The sequence below is a fragment of the Melanerpes formicivorus genome, unplaced genomic scaffold (assembly GCF_026170545.1).
Source record: "Melanerpes formicivorus ecotype bairdi unplaced genomic scaffold, bMelFor1.0.p_v2 SCAF_28, whole genome shotgun sequence".
NCBI lineage: Eukaryota > Metazoa > Chordata > Aves > Piciformes > Picidae > Melanerpes > Melanerpes formicivorus.
Window position 1 is genome coordinate 3,744,826 of NW_027142380.1, and position 22,078 is coordinate 3,766,903.

Consider the following 22,078-nt stretch of genomic DNA (forward strand, 5'->3'; position numbering starts at 1 on the left):
CACAGAAAAAGCAAGCAGCTGTTGCCAGGAGGAATTCAAGGGTTGACAGCGAACTCAGAGTGAAAACCATCTTTCCATGGCTGCAGGCCTTACCTCAGGAGTATGATGTGTTGTGCAAAGGAGGCAGGCGCTGCATCTTCCAGCTCCAGGCAGATGCTATGCTGAACTGCCATGCCCAGCAAGATCACACATATATCGGATCAGATGTGTGAGTATGTCTCATCCCTGAGATTGTTCCTCTTAAGGAAAAGTGCTGCAGAAATCTAGGTGCTCTGTGGATGCCTGAGTCCAGCCAGCAGCCCCCAGCACGTGTCAGTGCAGGAGACTGGGCAGCCCTGGCTCCTTTTTCATCATCAGGCAGGATCTACATTTCAGACAGCATTCTCAGACTACCATTTTTTTATCTCTTAGTGGAGAGCTGGAAGATGATTGTTTCATCTATCCTTTCTTCTCCTACAGTGCCTGATCACAATTTTGTATTTAAAACCATTCCCATTTTACGCCTCATACTTCCTTTTGGCTTGATATTTGCTCAGTCTGGGATGACATCTGCCTTTAAGTGGCAGAGCTGGCTGGCTTTTCTCCTGACAAATCTTCAGGATCTGAAAAGTGAGCATGACAGGAGAAGTAGGGGAGGGAAAGGCTCACTTGAAATTTTAAAAACCCCCAAAAACCCAACCTTGCATAGGCAGTCAGAGCACCATGCATGCATTACCAACTTGCAGCAGCCTGACTGGATGCAGAACACAGCGGTCATCAAATTCTTCATAATCATAAGTCAGAAGAAACTCACAGAGAAAAATTCAGTGAGATGAAATGTCAAGTTTACCTTGTTTATACAGATACAGGGAAACCCAACTGCATGTGCTGAGATCTCAGTGAAGCATCCCTTTTACTGTGGAAAAATATTTCAATGTTCAGTGTGAAATGAGACATCATGGCAGGGAAGTATTTCCTGTAGGAGAAGCACTTAACTCCTTCCACAAATACTTGGATGGCACTGGTGTATTTTATTCACTGTGCAATGAACCATGTCTGTTACTAATGTTGCCTGTCAGATTTTGGGGATAAAAATCTCCCTTTTGATCACAAAGGGCCATGGTTGTGTTACTTGTTTGTGATGGAGGGCAAGTCACCCCTTTCCATGGGGCTGTCAGTAGCAAGCTCTTTCCACTGCCTTACTGCCTCTGTGGAGAGAGATCACTCATGGAGGTTCATATTAGATAGGTAAACCTAAGAGGGGACCTTGGATTCCCAATCCCTAAAGGAAGGAGGAGCAGTTTAGTAAGCACTGCATACCTCATGGACAGGTGCAATGTCTCTTTGAGCTCTGCAGACCACAGCTGTGATTTTTACCTGCCTGATGTGAATATACAGGGAGAGGCCAGGGGCTCACCTTGGAGCTTCACAAGTGCAGGCCAGGTTGCCAAGTGAGTGGTTATTGCTCAAGAGCCAGGAGTATTTTAAAGGGATTAAATGGAGATGGTGAGTTAGATTTAATGAATCTGATGTACAAGATCTCACCAGTTTTCAATATATCTGCTTCTTTCAGACCAATCCAAACTAGTTTACACCAGTGTTAACACCATGTACCCCAGGGAGGCATTGCTGGTTTACAGTGCCAGCAGAAACAAGATACACCCTGGGACTGTCACCCCAGGTACCTCTCTTCATGCCCTGCTTCAGATCTCCGCGTTTGCAGCTCCTTGCAAGCAGAGAGTAACCAACCCAACAGTTAGTCCTGTGCTGAAGTTTTAGGGGATCAGGGGCAGAGGCTTCTATCTCTGGAGAGGGAAAATTTAGGAAAGAATAGTCATGGTCACTGTCAGTGCTCATCACTCTGACTTTCCATGGTTTCTATACTCTATTCAAACCCCTTAACTCTGACAACTCTTCATGTGCTTTCAGATTTGTCTTTGGGAAGTTGTAGACTGATCATGAAACCCCACATGCATTCATGTACAAATGTAAATCACTTTATTAGTTTTTCAATCAATAAAAAAACATGACATTATTTAGCCAAGAAGAGTGAGTGGCATAGTCCTGGAAAGAGGTATTTCTTTTCAACAGCGATTACTTGATAATCTCATTCTTACAGTGCATAAAGGTGCTTACTTGTAAGATAATGAAATCTTTCCTTTGCATCTGGAGTCCTGTGAATAATCACATTAAGCAGAAAGACATTTGGTTCTTTACATATATTATGGACCAAGTGAATCAAGTGCAGTCCTAGTCTGCTCTTTGGAGATGTCTTTGATTAAACATGTTTTATTTCCTTCCCTTTGTCTGGCTTTCTAGAAGATAGATAGGAAAAGAATGAAAGGTGGAAAAAATGTAAAACAAAGAGTGTATCCTTTGCAGTTAAAAAATGAAATGATGAATAACCTGAATAATTCTTTGTATTTCAAAGAGCTGCTTTCAGCCTGCTGTTGTCATCTCCTTTTTGAAACACAAGTCACAGTGACCTTGCTGTACATGCTGGTAATTCCCAAAGGGCTCTGCACATCACTGACAGAATCAAGCTTGCAAGGCCACACACCATTGAAAGAAGCATGTAATTCTTTCAGAGCTTTGTTTGTCAGGAAATCTGGGGTGGGACCTTGTTCAAACCAAAAGAAGAGCTAAAATACCACTGTAGGAAGGAGTTGCTGCCTGCAGCAACCTGCTGTTGGCCACTTTCCCGGGCTGGGGCTATGGTGTTTGCTGGGGTGGTTCTTGAATTTTTAGATTGGTTGTGACTGAAAGCAAATCCACTGACTTGTTTGCCCCTTCTCGGATAAAGATCCTTCTGCTCCTACTTGGCTGTCCCTGAAACCTGTTGGCAGTGCTGCTAGGCTAGACAAGCCCTGGCTGGGAGAGTTACAGGCTTTGGTGTTTGAAAAGTTGCTCCCTTCTGGGCTGCAAGTGTATGAGAAGGTTTTGTTAAGTCAAAAGGTTTTGTAACATGAGTGTTAGTGGATGGAAATGTTTGAGAAGTGGCACTGAAAGTCCTGTGTGGAAGGTGATGACTTGGCCAGTAGCTGCAGTTCAGCAAGGGAGTAGGCAGTGTCAGCCTGGCAGGGATACCAGGTATCCTCCAGCCAGGCCAGAACTGAGCTTTTGCATATTTTCAAACATAACAGCTCAGGGCTGTCACGCTGAACTTGGACTACATTGGCTGGGAGGCAGTGCAGGGCACAAGGGGCGTGTGGGGACACAAGTTACAGCACTCCAAGGGCTGCTGAAGCCACTGGCCACCTCGGTGCAGATGAAACATGTCCCCCCTTCGGGGCCAACAAGCAGCTTGTGCAGATGCATTTGGCTGCATGAGATTGTGATGGACACCGGGGGATCCAAAATTGTGCTTGGAAGACTTAAGTCACACTAAGTGACTGCCCCCTCCAAAGACAGACACTTTGCACAAGCTGGCAGCTTGAGAGCAAGGAGGAATGTTTCAGTTACCACAAAAAGAAAAGTCATTCACAGTTCTGTTTTAAAACATAATGTATAAAATTGTTCCAAGAAGGTATTTTTGGCAAACTCAGTGAAGTAAGTTTCAACTTGAAAAAGGCAGCAAGGTTTTTTTTTTTTCTTCTGTTACACATACTTCAGGCCCTCCTTGGATATTCAGCATATATTTTAAATCTCATTTTCTGCTTTCTCCTACATTGCCTTCTTCCCAAAGGCACCTGTAGGCAGCCCAAAGTATCTCAGCTGGGGTCTGAGGAAGAAACTTTGCAATTAGGAGTAGAGTGTAATCATGCAACAATACACCCTGAAGAGATCTGTAGACACCATTTCAAGAGAGCATCCACAAGAATTACTTTGTTTCAAAGAAAAAATAAAATCAAATACCCACCCATGCTATGGGGATATTAAACATTCAAATGTATGATTTGGTTTAGTATGCAGACACTCCGGCTTTAATTACCAAGGAGAAATTCCCCAGATAGACATTAAGCCACAGAAGAGCTTAGCTTGAAATTCACTTTTATTTTCAGCATGTCATTATCTTGTAACTTTGTTCCACCCTGAGCTGTGAAAATGTTCAGCCAGAAATCCAAACCCACTTGAAAACAAGTGAGGTTCAAGTTCCAGCCAAAGCTGAAGGTTAACAAGGATTCAGAATAAACAGGCAGGCACAGGTTTTCTCTAGTGGTATATTCCGCACCTTGCGCAGTGCAGGGGAGATGAACAAACCCTCCAAGAGCCTGAGTCTGGCAGGGTAGCCTTGGTGAGAGCACCTGCTGAAAAAATCCTGGTGTTTCCTTAGCCTTTCTGGCCTATCTTTTTGACAAGCTGCTGGCTGGTGGATGGGATGTGTGGTTTATTCTCCACGTCCCACTGTGTGATCATTCCCTTTTGACTTGGTGCATTTCTTCCACCCAGTCAGACTTTCCCATTTGGGGATGTTCCTGTATAAAAGAGGGGAACTGGTGGCAGAGAGGGCACGATTGGGTGGGGTTCAGAGTGTGTGGACACCCTGGATCAGGGGAGCAGAGGAAGTCAGTAGAAGACTGGAAGATTGGGTGAGGTGGAGAAGACCGGACCTGAGAAATAACATAGAACCACTTAGGTTGAAAAATACCTCTAAGGTCATTGAGTCCAGCTGTAGACCTGGCACTGCCAAGTCCACCCTAAATCATGTCCCTGCGTACCAGACCTACACTTTTAAATACTTCCAGGGGTGGTGACACTTCCCTGAGCAGCTGCTTCCAATGCTTGATAAGCCTTCAGTGAATAAATACTTTTAGGACCAGTCCCTCAACTGCACAGTGTTATTGAGTGTTCCCAGCAGCATTTTATGGCCCAAAACATGAGCTACTAGCCATCAGGGTCCTGCTTGCAGAACTCTGCTCTCACTTTTAAAACTCCCCTCTTGTTAGCAAGTTTAAGCTCCCAAATTGTGCTAGGTTGGGTCAGTTCATCTCTGCTTCAAATTTCTACCTGCTATTACACGCGTGTTGCCAGAGCACTGACTGCAGAGCTTGATGCAACTCATAAAGTCTGTAAGTGTGGTGGCATTGAGAGAGAATTGCTTGCCACATAAAACAGGTATTCCCCAAAACTCTGCTGTGTCCTTGTCTATTACATTAACCACAACTTATGTGGGGGCTTGGTACCCAGGCAGAATACACATCAAGCCTCATAGCAAATTAAGAGCATATCCCATCATAATCCACAGCTCAGTGAATATCTGTGTGTTTGTGCCAGCTGGAATTCTTAGGAAATATTTGCCAATGAACTGTTGCCTCTAGGAGTCCAGGTCTCATTCAGTTACTGCCAGCACATATAAAATACAATCATTTCTTTTTGCTGGAAATCTCTCTGAGATGCAAAATTACTCTGGGCTATGTGCCTCTGCCTACCCAGAGTTCCTTTGGGTGTTAAAATAGTTGTCAGCTCCTGTGCTTCATGCTCTTCAAGAGAGCCCATTTGGGCAGCATGAAAGGAGGTCAGAGGAACTCCAAGCTCGGTGGCAGACACAGGCCTGCAGAAAACAAATTGTGGCACTGTTAGAAGAGAAGGATGTATCCTTTGGGAAAGCATCCAAGCACAGTTAATTTAATCCCATCTGTGTGAGCAGAGAAAGTCTTTGTTTGTGGCTTGCTTGTGCAGCTGGTTTGACTGGTGTCTCTTCCATCATGATGGAGCCCTGTGTCCTCCATCCCCACAGCAAAGACCTCCTTCCCCAAATGTCAGGTGTGTTTGTGGAAGATGAGAATGATCTTTCCTAGGGATCACTCATTTCTTTGGGTAGCAACCTGAAACCCTGTGTTCTTAATGAACATTTTTGCTTCCTTCCATGTGTACCTTTACTGTGCAAGGGGGAAGGGGAAGCAGCCCCCAGGGGAGGTGGGATAGCAAGACGCAGCGATGCAGTTAGTGGCATGTTAGACTTTGGCACCTCTACCATCTGTTCTGGGCTGACAGATGGAATGAAATATGACAGCAGAAAGGCTCTTCTGTTTTAGCAAGACACAAGAAAGCTTGAAAAATCACACCTCCTCCCTCCTTTCTCCCCAAACCCACACAACAACAGTGTCACTTGGCCACTTGTTCTGGCTAAGACAAGGAGAAGTTTATGCCTGTGTGTGCTCCTGAGAGTCTTTCGAGGGAAAAGTGAGCAGAGTGGTTCAGAGCAGAGCTGCTCAGAGGTGCTGGATCCTGGAAGGACCACTACCCCTTCTCCCCTCTTTTGACATGGATGAGAATCAGGTGCAAATGTTATGCCAGGACAGAGAGGAATTGAGGAGTCTCTGCACTTGGCAAGTCTCGCTGTTTATTTGTTCACTCATGATAATTAGTGGCTGCACAGCTCGTTCAGCAGGAACATTTGGCCTTACCTGTAGCTGGTGAGAAAACTCATCTCATGGCTGAGGATTAGCCAATTTCAGGTTCTCCCTGTGATGCTGCCACATACAGAAACCCTTCCTTAGCAGAATCTCATCCTGGCTGTCTGTAGGAGTACCCAGGGCAAGAGCCAGCCCTCAGGAAGGCCCAAGTCCTTTCTGGGCATCTATAATTTTTAATTGATCCTAATTCATCACCCAGGTGCCATAAACAGCCATATTTGCAAGGCACCACTGCACCCTGGATACCAGCCACATAGAATCATTGAACTGTTAGGGTTGGACGGGAGCTCAAGGATCATCGAGTTCCATGCCCCCTGCTATGGGCAGGGACCACTCACACTAGATCAGGTTGCTCAGAGCCATATCCAGCCTGGCCTTAAAGACCACCAGGGATGGGGACTCCACCACCTCCCTGGGCAACCTGTTCCAGTGTCTCACTACCCTCATGGTGAGGAACTTCTTCCTAACATCCAATCTGAAGCTACCAATTTCTATTTTTTTTCCATTCCCCTTATCCCTATCCACATGTTTGTGAGAATCTGGCCTTGAGGAAGCAGATGCAAATGACAGCTAAAGGGCTCTGCCCTTTAAGGCAGGTCAGGTGTTTCTGAAAAGGTGACGACAGTAATCACAGCCTTCCGTGAAATAACAAACTCTTGTTGACTTTTCTCTCCTCGTCCCCACGGACACACCAGCATAATGCTTCTAACTAATTTGTCTTTTAGGATTTCATTGTGACAGTGGTCTTCTCATTCTTGTGGCTAGTGAGCTCATCTGCTTGGGCTAAAGGACTGTCAGATGTAAAGGTTGCGACTGACCCAGACGAAGTGCTGCTGCTGATGTCTGCCTGCAAACAGCAGTCCAACAAATGCTTGCCCGTTCGCAGCCCAGTTATGTCGAGCCTCAACACTTCGGTTGTAAGTGACTTTGATTACTGCTTTTCACCCATACCTTGCAGACGTATTTTCATCTCATTTACCCGTGTATCAACTGGTGTAAGCCACTTAGCTGAAGTGATTTAACTGGAAGTGCAGTCTTGCTGTGGGGAAGGGCAGAGCATGACTCATGACAGCTATCTGCTGAGGGTTGGGATGGAGAGAAAGCAAAGTGTCTGTCCAAGTGCGTTGGTTGGGCTGTCTGCTTTCAACTTGTTCGCTGCAATGCTTTTGAAAAGGGCTCTGTGTACTCCCTTAGGAAGAAAAGCCTTTGTGCCTTACAGAAGGCTTTGAAAAACCTCAAAAAAAAATAAAAAATTGATCTTCAGAATGTTTAACACAAAACCAAAACTAAACCAACCAACCCAAACCATCAAATAAGCAAATAAACCCAGCAATGACAACAACAAGAAACCAACCCAAAAACCACAGCAGGCCAGCTGACCAATTAATGCCTCACTTTGATTTTCTTTCCTTTTATTCTTTCCACAGTTTCTTTAAACCAGCTTGCATTTTTTAATAACAATAAACCATAAACCCAACTCTTTTTGGCCTAAAAATTTAATTGCTTTTTGGAAACAAAACAGACAACTTTGCTAGCTTGTAGCTAGGGGAGGTGAATTTGGAAACTCGCTCCAAAGCCGAGAACTTTTTCTAGCAGGTTTTGAGAGAAGGATGGACTGGGAGCGGTTTTGGCTTCTCCCAGGACCCTGTGGGATCTATAGTGATAAGCTGGGCTGTGAGATTGTGGCTGGTGGCTGATGAGTTTCTCTTCTCCCCACCTAGGTCTTTGGCTACTTGAACTTTATCCTCTGGGCAGGCAACATTTGGTTTGTGTTTAAGGAGACGGGCTGGCATTCCTCGGGCCAGCGGCACCCTGCCGACACCATGGAGAAGCAGCCCAGCGGCTATAACCAAGGTGGCTACAACCAAGACAGCTATGGGCCATCTGGTGGCTACAACCAGCCAGGTTCCTATGGCCAGGTGGATGAATATGGCCAGTCCCAGGGCTACAGCCAGAGTGGGCCAACTTCCTTTGCTAATCAAATTTAGGGTTCACGCAGCACGAGCTCTTATATCCCTCACATGTAGAGAGTCTAACAGGTCTCAAGTTACAGTGGTGCCAGATTTTTAAGGGTTTTACATAAATTAATACTACAACACAATGTTTAATGTTGGTTGAAGATCTAAGCCTACATCCTGAGGCAGACAGGAGGTGACCAGTGGGTGGAGCGGGCCTTTTTTTCCCCTAACTAGCCAGACACAGGGGATATGCTCATCACAGAGGATGACCTGGAGTCAGTGTTGTAGTACGTACTGTAGAGATAACTTTATGGTAGTTTTCTATGTGTTAAGACGGTAGAAGCATTTTGTAGCCTCAAGTCTGTAGTATTTAATATGCATAATATAATTGAATTTCCTTCTGCATTTTGGTGAAAAACAGAGGTGTTCTACTATTCTTTCTACAGATTATTCTGTACATCCATGCATGTAACATTGCACCTTAAATTTGCAAAATTGCCTGTCTGTGGCTCTTCAGAGCATCTGTTTTGGTTCTCCCTTTTTTTTTTTGTTTCAGAAGGTTTTACCATTATCTCAATTAACTGAGTCATCTGTAATTTAGTGCATGGATAAGCAGTTTCATACTATCAAATGTCTGGACTGTGTAAATGGAACTTCTCGACTTCTGCCATTATGTTTTGTTAAATGTATGTTTAAAAGAGGTATGCATCTTTTATATATTTTGCAGAGTTGAATATATGGCTTACCCAAGTTCTGAATGCTTTGTAACTATAAAATGTTTTGGGTTATTTTTTCTTTCCTTGAAATGGCATTCAGTAGCATATATATATATATATATGGTACCTGACCAATGTCTATTCCGTTTAACTCAGCTAAGTATTCATTCTAGAAATCACTATTTCTATGGATGTTTTGTGAATCTTTTAATGTGAGCTGTGGAGAATAAGGACCAAGTAACTGTGTTATATGTTTACAAAGGTATTTATTTAACTAAGATAACAGAGGTGCAGATATCAGTATACAAAACCATCTGAAAATGCCCTGTTGCTTAATACAGCAAAACATGAAAACCACGTGTACTGTCGTGACCTTACAAAGCATCGATATTCCTTTACACCCTCTTTCTAACCCTGCTGTTTCAAGATTGTTAGATAACCCTCTGTTCTGTCGCTGCTCTGAGCGCTAGCTTGGTGCTACTGGAGAATGTAACTGGATTGACCAAATAACCCAGGCTCAGAGGAACTCCCTCCTAAAACAGCCAGAGCCAGATTTGTAGCCTGTTCAGATTTCTCCCCGGGAAATTCAGCCCTTCCTCACTACAGCATATGGGAAGCACTGACACCAACAAAAGCCTGAAGCACAATGTAATAATCAAAACTGATTATCTGCATTTCTAAATCAAAGTGTATCAGTATATAATCTTATTGTATGAGCTGTAATGTTGAAAGCATCTTAGCTTAAAACAGCTTAGTCTCTTCTCTGATTGTTGTAACCAATTTATGGCTACTCGGTGGATGAATCTATATTGTGATATCTATTTGACCCTAATAAAGTTATTGCATACAATGCATGTTTTCAGAGTATGTTCATATTAAAAGGTCACTGCAAACTAAGGTAACTATTAAATAACTGTTCCTGTTCTTGACCTTATTGGTCATATTCTCACTGCTTTCCAACACCTCTATAAGGATTGTTTTCATGTACAGTGGGGTACGACACTTCTGCAGACACTTGTCATTAAAAGTCAGTATCAGAAGTTTTAAAAAACAAATTAAAACTGTGCAATTAAATACCTGCCTGACTCTTTACCTCTCTTTCCACCTACCAGGAGGACTAGCCCAGTACTGTGGATTGCTAGAAAGCCATCATCAAGCAGTAGGTAGGACAAATCACAATATCTAGATGTCCTGGTATTCCAGATGTGAGCAAAATGCAATTTTTTCGGGCAATGAAAATTATTTTGGCTCTCAGTTGTTTTATCCCTTGTTTGTTGGTTTGTTAGGGTTTTTTTTTTTTAAGTTTGGAAAAGGTTAGATACAGGCAAGCAAGGAGAAAGGGAAATATGTGTATGCAGCAAGAGATGGGGATGGGATGCATGTCCGTCGAGCCCCTCCCACATAGTCCTCCTTTCATCAGGATTACCTAAGCCAGTTTATCTAAGCCTCTCCATTATAAATAGATTAATTTCTTTGTCAGCTAGTTTTCTTTTCATGAACTCTTTTATCCAGATCATCAGGGTTCCATTTCCAAACTTTTCTATCCAATGTTGAGGGCTAGGAATTTGAGCTTTACTTGGACATTTCACACAAGCTGAAATTCTTGTGTAAATACTTGAGTACAGAAGCTGCAACTTCCAGGGCAGTTTCTAACCCAAGGCTGGGCGGCAGAATTAAGATTGTCACTTATTTGGGGTATTATTTTCTGGAGTTTGAATCTAAGATTTTCTTATGAAGGGCAGAGCTGGTCGAAAAGTTGACCAAAGTAGTGGTAGAGTCACATGTTTTCATGAAAGACTTGGCCTTTGCTTTATCCAGTTGGTCAGATCTTCACAGGTACATTGTCTTCTTGCTGCCATGCAGAACTGTTGAGCTGCTCATTACCTTGTAGGGCTATAGTCTTCACTGTGGATTAGGAAGGATGAAAAATCTCTTCATCTGCAGCTTCTGGTTGAACTCGATCTTGAAGGTCTCTTCCAACCTGGTTGATTCTATTCTATTCTTATTCTATTCTATTCTATTCTATTCTATTCTATTCTATTCTATTCTATTCTATTCTAATTCTCAGATAGTATGGCAGCAACAAAAGTGAAAACAAAAACTATGCATGCAATTGTGTTATATAAGAAAACATAGCTGAATGTTTCCTTCATATTCCTCTGGATTCGAGTCTTATCACATCCTTTGGCAATCATTGAGACACTGGAAGTTTATTTGAACTGGGAATAGTGGCTGTGCAGCAAAGTGTTGAGCAGCCAAATGGATAAGACTCAATTTGATGTTTCCTGTTTAAGAGAAAGAGCTAAGTAAACCCAAGCATCCTCCCTGAAACTGCTGCTGGCAGACTGATTGCTCTCCTGCTTCATCATTAGTGAGTATCTCTGCCAGTTAGTTAAATAACTAGGTCAGCCTGGGAGGGAAGAAAAAATGTTCCTTGATCTTCTGTACTGTCCCTCCTGTTTTCTCATGTGTTTCTCTTTATAGCCCATTTCTCAGCTACCCAGGAGCGTGTTTGCATTACCAAGTGTAGAGCTGTGGAGGAGAAGCAGGTACCTCTATGAGCGTGGAGGTGGGAGCACAGGACTTTCTCTTCAGGAACCTCAGAGGCCAGGGAGGAGGCAAGCTCCAGTGGTGGTTTAGGGTTTCCCCATTGCTCAAGAATGCACTTTGTGAAGCTGCAGCAGCATACCCTCCATGGGGAGGTGCTGCAGAGGACAGCAAGCATGATTTTCACTAGGCAGCAGCTCTGCAGTCTGTTTTGCTCCCAGCCCATCACATCAAGGAGCCAGGGATAAGATCAGGTGGAAAATCAGGACTGGGTCCTTGCTTGACAGGGAGGTTTTTTTTGTTGTGCAATACTTTCCTGATGACTGATCAAATCTCTTTTCACCCCAGCCATCGAGCTGCCATAACAGAGCCTTGATGATGGCCAGGACTTGAAGTCTGTGTTCCTGTTGCATGAATTCATACTGAAATTGCCTGTCCTGATTAGGTTAATTATTTCCAATCTGTATATGCTCTCAGTTTGAGTGAACAATTCAGGCTCTCCCTCCAAGTTATTCTTGGCTGAAACTCTGATGTACTGATGAAAGAAGCAGTTGCATGCAATGCACATCGCACCTTTCTATTGTCTGCTCCTGACAATATCTCCAGAGTTTCACAGTTAACATTACAGACAGACAAAGAACTACCAAGTAAAAACTGCCATGTATTGTTTCATCCTTTCCTGAAGAAGTTCTTTTCATACTGTGCCATATCATCATAAGCAATTAGTCCTCTGTCTGCCAGATTTGAGTGAAAATCTTTTATCTACATGAATCAATGGGCTACATAGCTTGTGCTCTGCCTTTTTCAGGATGAATTTTATTCCTTCCTTCTACTAAACCCAAGAACTTTTCCTCCTGGAGTTTTCTAACAGCAGCCATAATCTGTATTTTGGTATTAATACCTGGTCCTGATTATTCTGTCATTTTCTGGTACCACGTGTCCTCGGTATGAAAATTTTAGCATTTCCATATGAATTTTTAATAGTTCAGTGAAGAGGCATCCCATTTGTGGCATTTACCTACCAGTTGCTGTTCTCACATTTTTATTGTTGTTGTCCTTCTTTAATGAGGTCGTTGGGGTTTATGAACACAGCTGCCTTTTAAAAGTCTACATGCCCTACAATAAAACATTTCCCGGAGGAAAAATTAATTTGTGATGGTAGTTTCAAGATTCCTTCTGAAAATTAATACCACAACCATAATGTTGGGCTCATCCTTTATCCATTAGATTGTCAAAGAATCTGGGGAGCTGGGTGCCTGCACACAGGGGATCCCCACAGCCACACTGTTCCCTGATAGCTCCCATATGAGGCAGAAGCATATTTTGGCCAAAGTGTTGAAAAATGCTTGGACGTGAGATGACAAATTCTATTTCCCTGCAGACGGACCACTTCTAATAGCTTTTCTTAAGTGACATTTTGCCTGCTCTGTCACAGCAATGGGATTCATAAATATTTTAACCACTCCTGACCCCAGAAGTAAATTCCAGGCTGAGCTGAGTTATCCCTGTCTCCTGCATGTGGGGTAGAGGAGTTGGGCTGAGCTGGTGGTACCTCCCAGCTGGGCTCACCCCCATTAGCCTGAGCCCTGCATAGATCCACAGAGCATGCCCTGCAGTGTTGGTTTTCATGGCTCAGAGGAGTGATGGTCACAGCTTAATCGTCAGGCACTGATCAGAAAACTGCTCCAGCCTGACCAATGAAGATAAATACCAGTACAGATTTCACCCTTGAGTGAAATCAAACTGACTATGAAGAGATTTTTTTTTTTAATGGTGATGACCAAGAGGCAAATGTTCCTGGGACCCACAGAGCACCACTTACACACCCCAGCACAAATGGAAGCAGCAGCAGCATACACCCCAAAAGGCACAGTGCTGGAGAAACAAACGAGTAGGGAATGCTCAGTTTGTGATTTTATTTATTCCCCACATCCCCTACCCCCTGAATTAAACACAGGGTTGAGGATTCAGGATGCTTAGCAGTATGTTAAACATGGTGAGCTCACTACTGATGAGCAGGAGCTGGTTTGGCTCTGTGACTAGAGGGGCATAGTGGCCATTAGCTAACTTCCCTTTGTGCAAAATAGAGAGCACACTGCTGTCATCCCTGAACTGGTTAAAGTCCTCATCAGCCTGTTCTGGGCTGTGTCTCCTCTCTGTATGTCACTGTGCAGAAGGGGAGAAGGTCCTTCCCCGCAAGGCTGAGCCCCCCCACACAATGGGGCACCACAACTTGTGGCTGGTGTTGAGAGACCAACCACAGTGAGCACATTAGACCTGCTGCTTCTTCTAGTTTTTTCCACATTAAGGAATTGATTGCAAAGAGATGGAGCAAGAGGAAAATAGCATTAGGATGTGGCAGCCAGTCTGCTTTGGGCTAAGATGGAGTGGAGTGCTTCCTAGTCCTGGCTCTTTGAGAAAAAATACATGTATTGCCTAAGAGTAAAGTTACTATATTCTGGTGACAAAGAACTCAAGCTATTGCCCCTCTGGGTGCAAGTTAGCAGCATTTCTCCCCCAGGTGCTGAAGGGTTTGCTGAAGAAATTAAGTATGAGTGGCTAATGGTGTGAATGCCTGTCCTGATTTAGGTATTCCTTGCACCTGTGTCCCTGGGCAATGCCTGCCCACCACGGGCATGCTTATGTGTCACAGGGTCATCGCTAAGGGAGCCAAGGCTCCCTCACACACAAACATTTTGCAACAGAAGCCTTCTTGATTTGTAGAAAGTACTTTAAAAAAGGATGTTCCCATCCTCTGAGAAAATACCAAAAGTGCAGCTTTTGTTGCAGCTGCAATCATTTTAAGTGAACTGCCTGTAAAGAATTTGCTGTCAGAAGAGTCAGGTTGGGTATTCTGAGCAGACAATGTTGTTAATGGGTGAAACATGCTACAAACTGACCGACAAAAGCACCTGGATATTTCAAACAGAAACAGTGTGTACCAGAATAGCTACCGAGCAGATGGCCTGGCTCCCTGCACACCTTGCTGACCAGAATACTCCAGCAACACATACACTCAAAATCTTGCTGTCTTCAAAGCTGATCATCTGCAAAGGCAAGGGTTGTGCTTGTGTTACCCTTTATCTGGTAGGCTCTAATGCTCCTACATACGCTAATTAGTGTATCCCAGAGGAATCAGAGTATCACAGTATAACTTAGGTTGGAAAGGACCTCGAGGATCATCGAGTCCAACCTATCAACACAGACCCCATGACTAGACCATGGCATCAAGTGCCACGTCCAATCTCCTCTTGAACACCTCCAGGGATGGTGACTCAACCACCTCCCTGGGCAGCACATTCCAATGACGAATGACTCGCTCGGTGAAGAACTTTCTCCTCACCTCGAGTCTAAACCTCCCCTGGCGCAGCTTGAGACTGAGTCCTCTTGTTCTGGTGCAGGTTGCCTGGGAGAAGAGACCAGCCCCTTCCCAGCCACAACCACCCCTCAGGTAGTTGTAGAGGGCAATGAGGTCACCCCTGAGCCTCCTCTTCTCCAGGCTAACCAATCTCCAGGCTTGTTTGAGCTTGTTACTGCCCCAGCAAAGCAAATCACCTGTTCTAGGGCTCAGGCACCCAAAAGTCGGTTAGACCAGAAAACCTGCGAGCTGAAATCTGATCTACAGTGGAAAGAGCCCAAAACACAGAGGGCTGGGCTTGCCAGCCCGCTCCCAGCACTGCCTGGAGCTGATAAACATGCAACAGAGTGTTTCTCACTCTCATTTTTACCTCGGATGCTGAGACCAAACATCATCACGCTGCGGATTAGCTGGGATGTAAGGCTTTTCATGCCTCTTTGCATGGTTCAACAGATGTGAAAGGGAATTATCACTTCAACATGATACCAAGACTCTATTATATATATATATATATATTTTTTTTTAGCTGATGGCAGATTACTAAGCCTGAATTCTTGTTTAATTTTGGTGTGTTAATTGATGGCATAATGAGCATTGATTATATGTGTTTTGGCTGCGTCATTGCAATTACAGGCTCTGTTTTATTCATGAGCCAGTCCTAAAGAACGCACTAGAGATCTAAGACAGCTTAAACCTCTCAGAAAAAAAAAAAAATGAAAAAATAAAAAGAAAAAAGAAAAAAGCTCTGAATTGTTTGAGTAATGACACTCTTAGATGGAAAATTAAAGGTTCTCTTTTCCCATGCTTTTTAAGATAATTAAAATCCAGGAACAGTAAGGTGGTGAACATCCTTATTCATTAGCCTTCAGTAATTTAGCTTCTACTAAATGAGGGAAATATTTTAATTCTCTAGGCCATCTGTTGCAGTCTCCTTTGCGTGTCCTGTTACATAAAGTCTCATCCCGGGTGGGTTTAACATCAGCATTGTATCCTTTCACGGGAATGATGAGCTGGATGAGGTAGTTGGAGTCACTGCTTATTAACAGACCACCCTGGGATCAAAACAGCCTCTTGGCCTTTTAGGTTGAAGTTATCCTGTCTAGACACCTCTAGGCAAAGGATCTGTAGAAAGGAGATCATGCACAGAGACAGGCAGAGTGATAAGCTGCATGTTCTGATAGCAATATCCATGCCAATAAATAACAAAGTTCATCAGAGCCCTTCCAGTCCCTCTAACGTGCGACTGCTCTGCCATATGGCTCCCTACTGCTTTTGGAAGCAGGCAGTATCTGTTTGGGTAGAAACTGAAGCAGAGGCTCTGTGCTGGATGCCAGTGGTTCAGAGGAAGAGCAGATCACCTCTTTGCACTGCACTGAGAGAATAAATACAAGAGCAGAAGCTTGCTCACCTGAGATACATGCTGGGTCAGAAACTAGGGAACGCTTGGCTGCTGACATTGTCTATAGGAACAACTCACTTTTTAGCTTGGAGCAAGTTACATCAGCCCATGCTAGTAAGGTTTCCCATTGAAATAAAAATGTGTATAAGTGAATAGATTCAGTGTCTTAGTTCCTCCTGCTTCAAAGTTAGATCCCTACAGATCTAAGGGGACACAGGCTTCATTAGTTTGTTTGTTGGTTTATTTTTTTCTGTCAAATTCCCACAGAAAATAAAAGCCACACTACTTGGCATCCCATCAGTGGTGCCTTACAGGAGCTGCTTTAGACTGATGTATTTATCCAGCTTCATGATCAGGAGGTAGCACTTACATTATTGATGGGGCTTGGCTGCAAGCAGGCTGCTTCCACAGGGCTGAGCTTGAATTCACCTGTTTGCTATTACTCCAGTTGCTTAGAGATCACAAAACACCCCAGCCTGGAGATGTGTGGCTGCAGAGCAAGTGTCCCCAGCACGAAGCAGTACTCGGTCAATCAACCAGCTCCTGCTTCCACCAAAAAAAGCCCTGCAGCTGCAGCAGGCATGCCCAAGCGGTAAGTTAGCCCTTTGCTCGTCTGCATCTCTGCTGTTCTACCATTTGTCTTGAAATTCAGTGTTTGGGTGTATTTGTCTCTATGACAAGCTGGCTCTTCTGCTCTGTCATTAGTTTCCAGCACTTTAGCAAAAGTAAGCAGGCTTTAGATTTTAACAGAAAGCAGAGAGGTGCATCTCACAGATACAAGTCCTGTTGGGAACAAAAGCTATGTGTCTGCTCTAAACTGGGAGCACTGGTGAGTGAGGGAATGACAAACCCCTCTGTATTTTCCTGGGAATGGGCTTAAAACTGAGCAGCTTCCTGAGCTCTCTCATGTTCTGCAGAAATTATTTGAAGGATGTTGCAATGCACATTTAATAACAACTTCAGGCTACTTGCTTATGTGAAGGATTAGGAGCTGAGTGGTGGTGTGTGCTGCTTGTAAAGGTCATTCTCCTTTCCACTGTGAAGGGAAGCTGGTCTCCCCCTTGGTAAGCCTTGAGTTCCTGGGGGATTAAAGGAAACAGTAATGAGCAACCTCATTCATGGAGGAATGATAATATATACACACACAATTCACCTGGTGGTAACTGTGCCTCTCTTCTCTCTCCCTGCCAGCACATCTATAGCCAAGCAGCTGGCGTCAATAAAAGGTAAGGGCACCCATCCCTTACCCCCAGGGGTTCAGGTCTTCTAGCCCCCCAGTCCAAGTGCAGGAAATCCTGGTGGTTCAAGCAGAGCTGTAGTGGCTGTGCAGACCTTCCACCAGTGCAAGCTGAGAGGGTCTCGGAGGTCCCTACGCAGTGTGCTGCTGTGTTGTGCCATGTCTCCAGATATGCTTGCTTCTCCATTGAAAGCCACAACCCAGATACTTGATACTGAGGGATGAGAGTGTGCAGTCTTTAGGATGAGGCTCAGGAGTTAGGGGAATGAATCTAGCCAGAATCCCAACTGTACCAGAATCACAGAATGGTAGGGGTTGGAAGTGACCTCTGAAGATCACCTAGTCCAACCCCACCATGCTAGATCAGGATCACCTGGACTAAATCACCCAGGAACACATCCAGGAAGGTTTACAATGCCTCCACAGAAGGAGACAATAATGCTGAAGTGCAGCACTGCTGCTCAGACGCAGACAGTTCTGTTCAACCAGACATTCCAAATGGGTCACGTTTTCCCTACTACAGAATCCTGGGAGTTCAAGTGCACCCAGGAGGTGCCCACTGTGGCCTGTCCTCATGATGTGGCAAGTCCTTGCTGGATGCCCAGGGTAGGGGGTGTAGACCTGGAGGGTCTTGCAGATTCCCCTGCATTACTGTCCCGACTGTGATCAGAAGCCTCCTTTTGGGGTGTATTTTCATGGCATGTCAGATGCATTGCTGGCCCACTCCAGATAAAATCTGGGTCAGGTCCTGTGTGGGTATAAACAGTTTCAGTCTCATTAACTTTAATGAAACTACACAGATTTCCACCCACACAGGACAGTTCTGACAGATTCCTTTCAATTATATCTCCAATGCCACTTTTTCTGGTAGGGTGATAACTTTTTCTAATTTTTTTTCCCTCCAGGTCTAGGAAAAGGCTCAGACCTTGAAAAAGCTTTTGCTACTGCAGCTTTGGTGTATAACAACGCTGCTGACCCTGAGGGCAAGCTCAGCAAAGCTGAAACCAAAAGCTTGCTGCAAACCCAGTTTCAAGGTTTCATACAGGTGAGGGAGTTTGGGTGAGCAGGTGGCACAGGCCTGGCACTGGCCAGGTGCTTTGGGTGCAGGAATGGCACCTTGGGCTCTGTTCTGCAACTGGGCAGGCATCAGCTCATGGGGTAATCCCAGGTGAGACTGTAGAGATTTGGTACAGACATCTTCAGTGAGTTAGTTGCTTTATGTTGAGCTTGTGCCTAACACAGGGCTAAAGGAAAGGGAACAGCAATAAATCACAGCTGACATGCCTGCATTATTATTATTTTTAAGAACATAGTACGACTGGGGAGAAAAGAAAGAGGAGACAAAAAAAACCACCCAACCCTCATATGATCTCAGATAGTGAGGAGAGACTGTGTTTATGAAGACAGAAACAAACATTGCATTTAATGAGGCCTTTGGTACTTTGTCAGAGCACTGACCCAGTACCAAGAGAGCCAACCCCATGCCATAGAGCTGCATGTGGTATGGTCACTGGTGAGAGAGTGACAGCAGAAACCACCTCTCCATCACTCACCCACCTGAGCTGTCAGTAGCAGCCAGGTATGTTGAAAAACAGCTATGTGGGGACTTGTGGCTGTAAACTTCCTGCAGACTTGTTTTTCCCCTCTCCAAATTAAAAAACAAACAGCAATAACAACAAAACCCCACTAAAATAAAGTAAAACACAACATCAAGAAGCAAATCAGTTTTATCAAGTGACAGAAAAAACTATGCAGAACTAGAAGAAATATCTCAATTAAGTAAATGAGAGAGATGTTCATGACTAAAGACATTCTTGACAATATTTCTGCTCCAAAACATACTTTTTGCTTCAAAATATACCTTTTACTAACCTTTTGCTGACTAAAAACCACATGATTTGTTAGGGAGGGGGAATTGTACCAAACTGGAAATCAGGAACCTTATGGAAAAGGATTTAAAAATATCAATAGCCAAACAAATCTGAAATCCTGAGGTGTTTCAAAGATTATTATAGTTGGAACTAGATGATCCTTGTGGTCCCTTCCAACCCTGACTGATTCTATGATTATTAAGCTAAAAAATTATCCTGGCATTCCTGTTTGTTTGTTTGTTTTTTATATGGAGATATGAATCCTGGAACTGATACATAATTGCAATAGTCCATTCCAACAGTAACGTCCAGCAGGGCAGAGAAAAGCAGCTACTGAAGTGGAAAGTCTGGGGACTGATTTTCCTCCTGTCTGGTTGCAATATTTCTGTTTGAGTATCCTGGGATGCTTTGAAAATAACTAAGCTGAATGTGGATGTACAGACCTGAGTAAGAAGACAGGAAAAAAAATGTGTGTATAGGTGTCTGCCTTTTATCTTTCTTTTTTCTTCAATGATGCAATTAAAAAAAAAAAAGGGAACTCCATGCTTTGTCTCCTTTCTTAATCTATTTTTTGTTGTTATCTCAAATTCTCCATAGGGCCAAGAAAACAAACCCAAATACCGGGAAATAATTTCTACCCTGGATGAGGAGTCGGAGAACAAAATTGATTTTGAAGACTTCATGATCCTGTTAGTCAGCCTCACCCTAACGTCTGACTTGCTGCAGGAGATAAAAAACATGAAAACCACCAAATGATCAGTACTTTAAAAGAGGAAATGGCTTGGCACTTTGTAAGGAAAGCAGGAGTGAACCCAAGGCAGAGGTAACACCAAGTGCCTGGATATCCTGTGCTAGTCCCTTTTACATGGAATAAAGCCTTCTCCAAACCTGGCTGAACTCAGTCCTCTGTAGAAATGGTCATGGAGTGAAGTGCTGGTGCTCAGGGCTCTGTGTCTGCTACATAGATGTTCTGGGAGGGTGTGCTGACTGGTTCTTGATGAGTCTCAAGACCTCAGCACCATACCAGTAGGGTGCAGCCCCCAGCTCAGTTTGATACTAGGAAAGGCAGCCCACACTCTCCCAGAACTGTCCATCATCTCATGCACCCTTGTGGGGAGCCCACTGCAAAAATGTGCAGCCCCATCTCCCTTTGGAGCAGCAGCATTCACAGCACAGCCAGTCAGCTCCCCAGGGCGTTTCAGTCCTGAGCAGAGTGATACCAGTGAGTGGTTTTGCAATAGGCAGCTACTGCCATAGCTGTTGCAACCTTCAGTAAACATTGACTTTAGTCTGTGTGGTTTCCACCCCACCATCAGCCCCTCAGGAAGGAGCATTTATTTGTTTGTGTTTCCTCCTCCAGCTGGCCTGAGTGATCACTATGGAAGGAATTTCAAGTCCAACATTTGTCAGACATCTTTGGCAGTGCTATGCTTGTGTGACCAAAGGGAGAAGGGCTTGGTTAAGCACATCAGTCAGCTGAGCCTGTTGTTTCAGGAAACCCTCTGCTCTCCTCAGCAGAGAGGAGAAACCAGAAAAGCTAAGATGTGGTCCAGGCTAAGGTTGGTGGGGGGAAAAGTAATGCAAATATAGTGTTTGTATTGGTGCTTAGTGATACTGGCTACTCAGCCATGGGCTTGGCTTGGGCTGGAGCCTCAGTATTCAAAGCTCATCATCCTAATCTTTGCTGTGATTCCTATCTATACCATCTTGGCTCAAAGCCAATATTTAGCCCACTGTAACATCCTTTGGAAGACCAAAAAGCAATCTTACAGCCCAGGAACAGAATATCCTCTGTAAGTGTTTAACAAGCCTTTACCAAGACGAGAGAGCCAGCAGAACATTGCAGTCCTTTTCATTTTCACTTCTGCCTTGTCTGGAAAGGAGAAAACAGGAAAGGTTTTGCTTCAATGCTTCTCTTTTGCTTTTCTGGTTTAAAAATTTTATTTTATTTTAACAGGAAGGTGTTAAAGAGGAATATTAATTCCAGCTGAGGAACAAGATTTAGCTCCTTGAAAGAAAAAGACTCTTAGTGTTTTCAGAAGCTAGATGATGTTTTGTAACAGATTTTGGTGCAAAGGAAAGACACATTGCAGTAGGAGGCCAGCAGCCAGCTGTTTTGAGAGGGAAGATGTGCAATATGAGATGGAGCTGAAGGAATCACAGAGTTATAGTGGCTGGAAGGGACATCTGGAGATCATCTAGTCCAAACCCCCTGCCAGAGCAAATTGCACTTAGAGCAGGCTGCACAGAATGGAGTCCAGGTGGGTTTTGAATGACTCCAGAGATGGAGACTCCACCACTGGCAGCCTGTTCCAGTGCACCCATAGGGTGCACATCAGATCTCTCAGAGATGAGATGTGTAGGCACAGGGATGGATGAGGAAGGTAAGCTTTTCTTGCAGTCCATCCTTTCTGGACTTGTGTTCTCTGAGGAAGCAGAACTTGACCAATCACCCTAGATCAAAATGAGAACTTCATCTCGTAGTCTAATCCATGTGGGTATAACAGCTCCATAGAGACAGCATGTCCCTGGCATTGCCATTCCCTTATCTCTTTGTTTTTTGACTTGTAAGAAGATCTGTGAAAGCTTAAAAAAAATCTGATGCTCCTTTTCTGATGTAGAACGAGGGATTGAATGTGAGAGTTCCTAGAAGGCTT

The 22,078-nt window shown here is 44.1% G+C and overlaps 2 protein-coding genes across 2 annotated transcripts in view; both read left to right on the forward strand.

Moving 5' to 3' along the window:
* Positions 1 to 8,406, forward strand: part of SYNPR (synaptoporin) — a 120,256-nt gene extending 111,850 nt beyond the window's left edge. Inside the window, exons 5-6 of the mRNA XM_068154262.1 lie at positions 7,061 to 7,252; positions 8,057 to 8,406. Coding sequence (XP_068010363.1) covers positions 7,061 to 7,252; positions 8,057 to 8,323 — 459 coding nt within the window. The 3' untranslated portion in view covers positions 8,324 to 8,406. The remainder of the gene's footprint in view (positions 1 to 7,060; positions 7,253 to 8,056) is intronic.
* An 8,339-nt stretch (positions 8,407 to 16,745) lies between these two features.
* Positions 16,746 to 20,291, forward strand: SNTN (sentan, cilia apical structure protein). The gene is made up of 4 exons (XM_068154415.1): positions 16,746 to 16,905; positions 17,505 to 17,539; positions 18,456 to 18,595; positions 20,019 to 20,291. Exons 1-4 carry the CDS (start codon positions 16,796 to 16,798, stop codon positions 20,175 to 20,177), a joined length of 444 nt encoding a protein of 147 aa, XP_068010516.1. The 5' UTR covers positions 16,746 to 16,795; the 3' UTR covers positions 20,178 to 20,291.
* The last annotated feature ends 1,787 nt before the right edge of the window (positions 20,292 to 22,078 follow it).

Excerpts from the sequence above, each read along its gene's own strand:
- SNTN (XM_068154415.1), top strand. The coding sequence starts at position 16,796 with ATGTGTGGCTGCAGAGCAAGTGTCCCCAGCACGAAGCAGTACTCGGTC. Across the intron at positions 16,906-17,504 it reads GCAGCAGGCATGCCCAAGCG|CACATCTATAGCCAAGCAGC; the intron begins GTAAGTTAGCCC and ends TCTCCCTGCCAG. Across the intron at positions 18,596-20,018 it reads AGTTTCAAGGTTTCATACAG|GGCCAAGAAAACAAACCCAA; the intron begins GTGAGGGAGTTT and ends AATTCTCCATAG.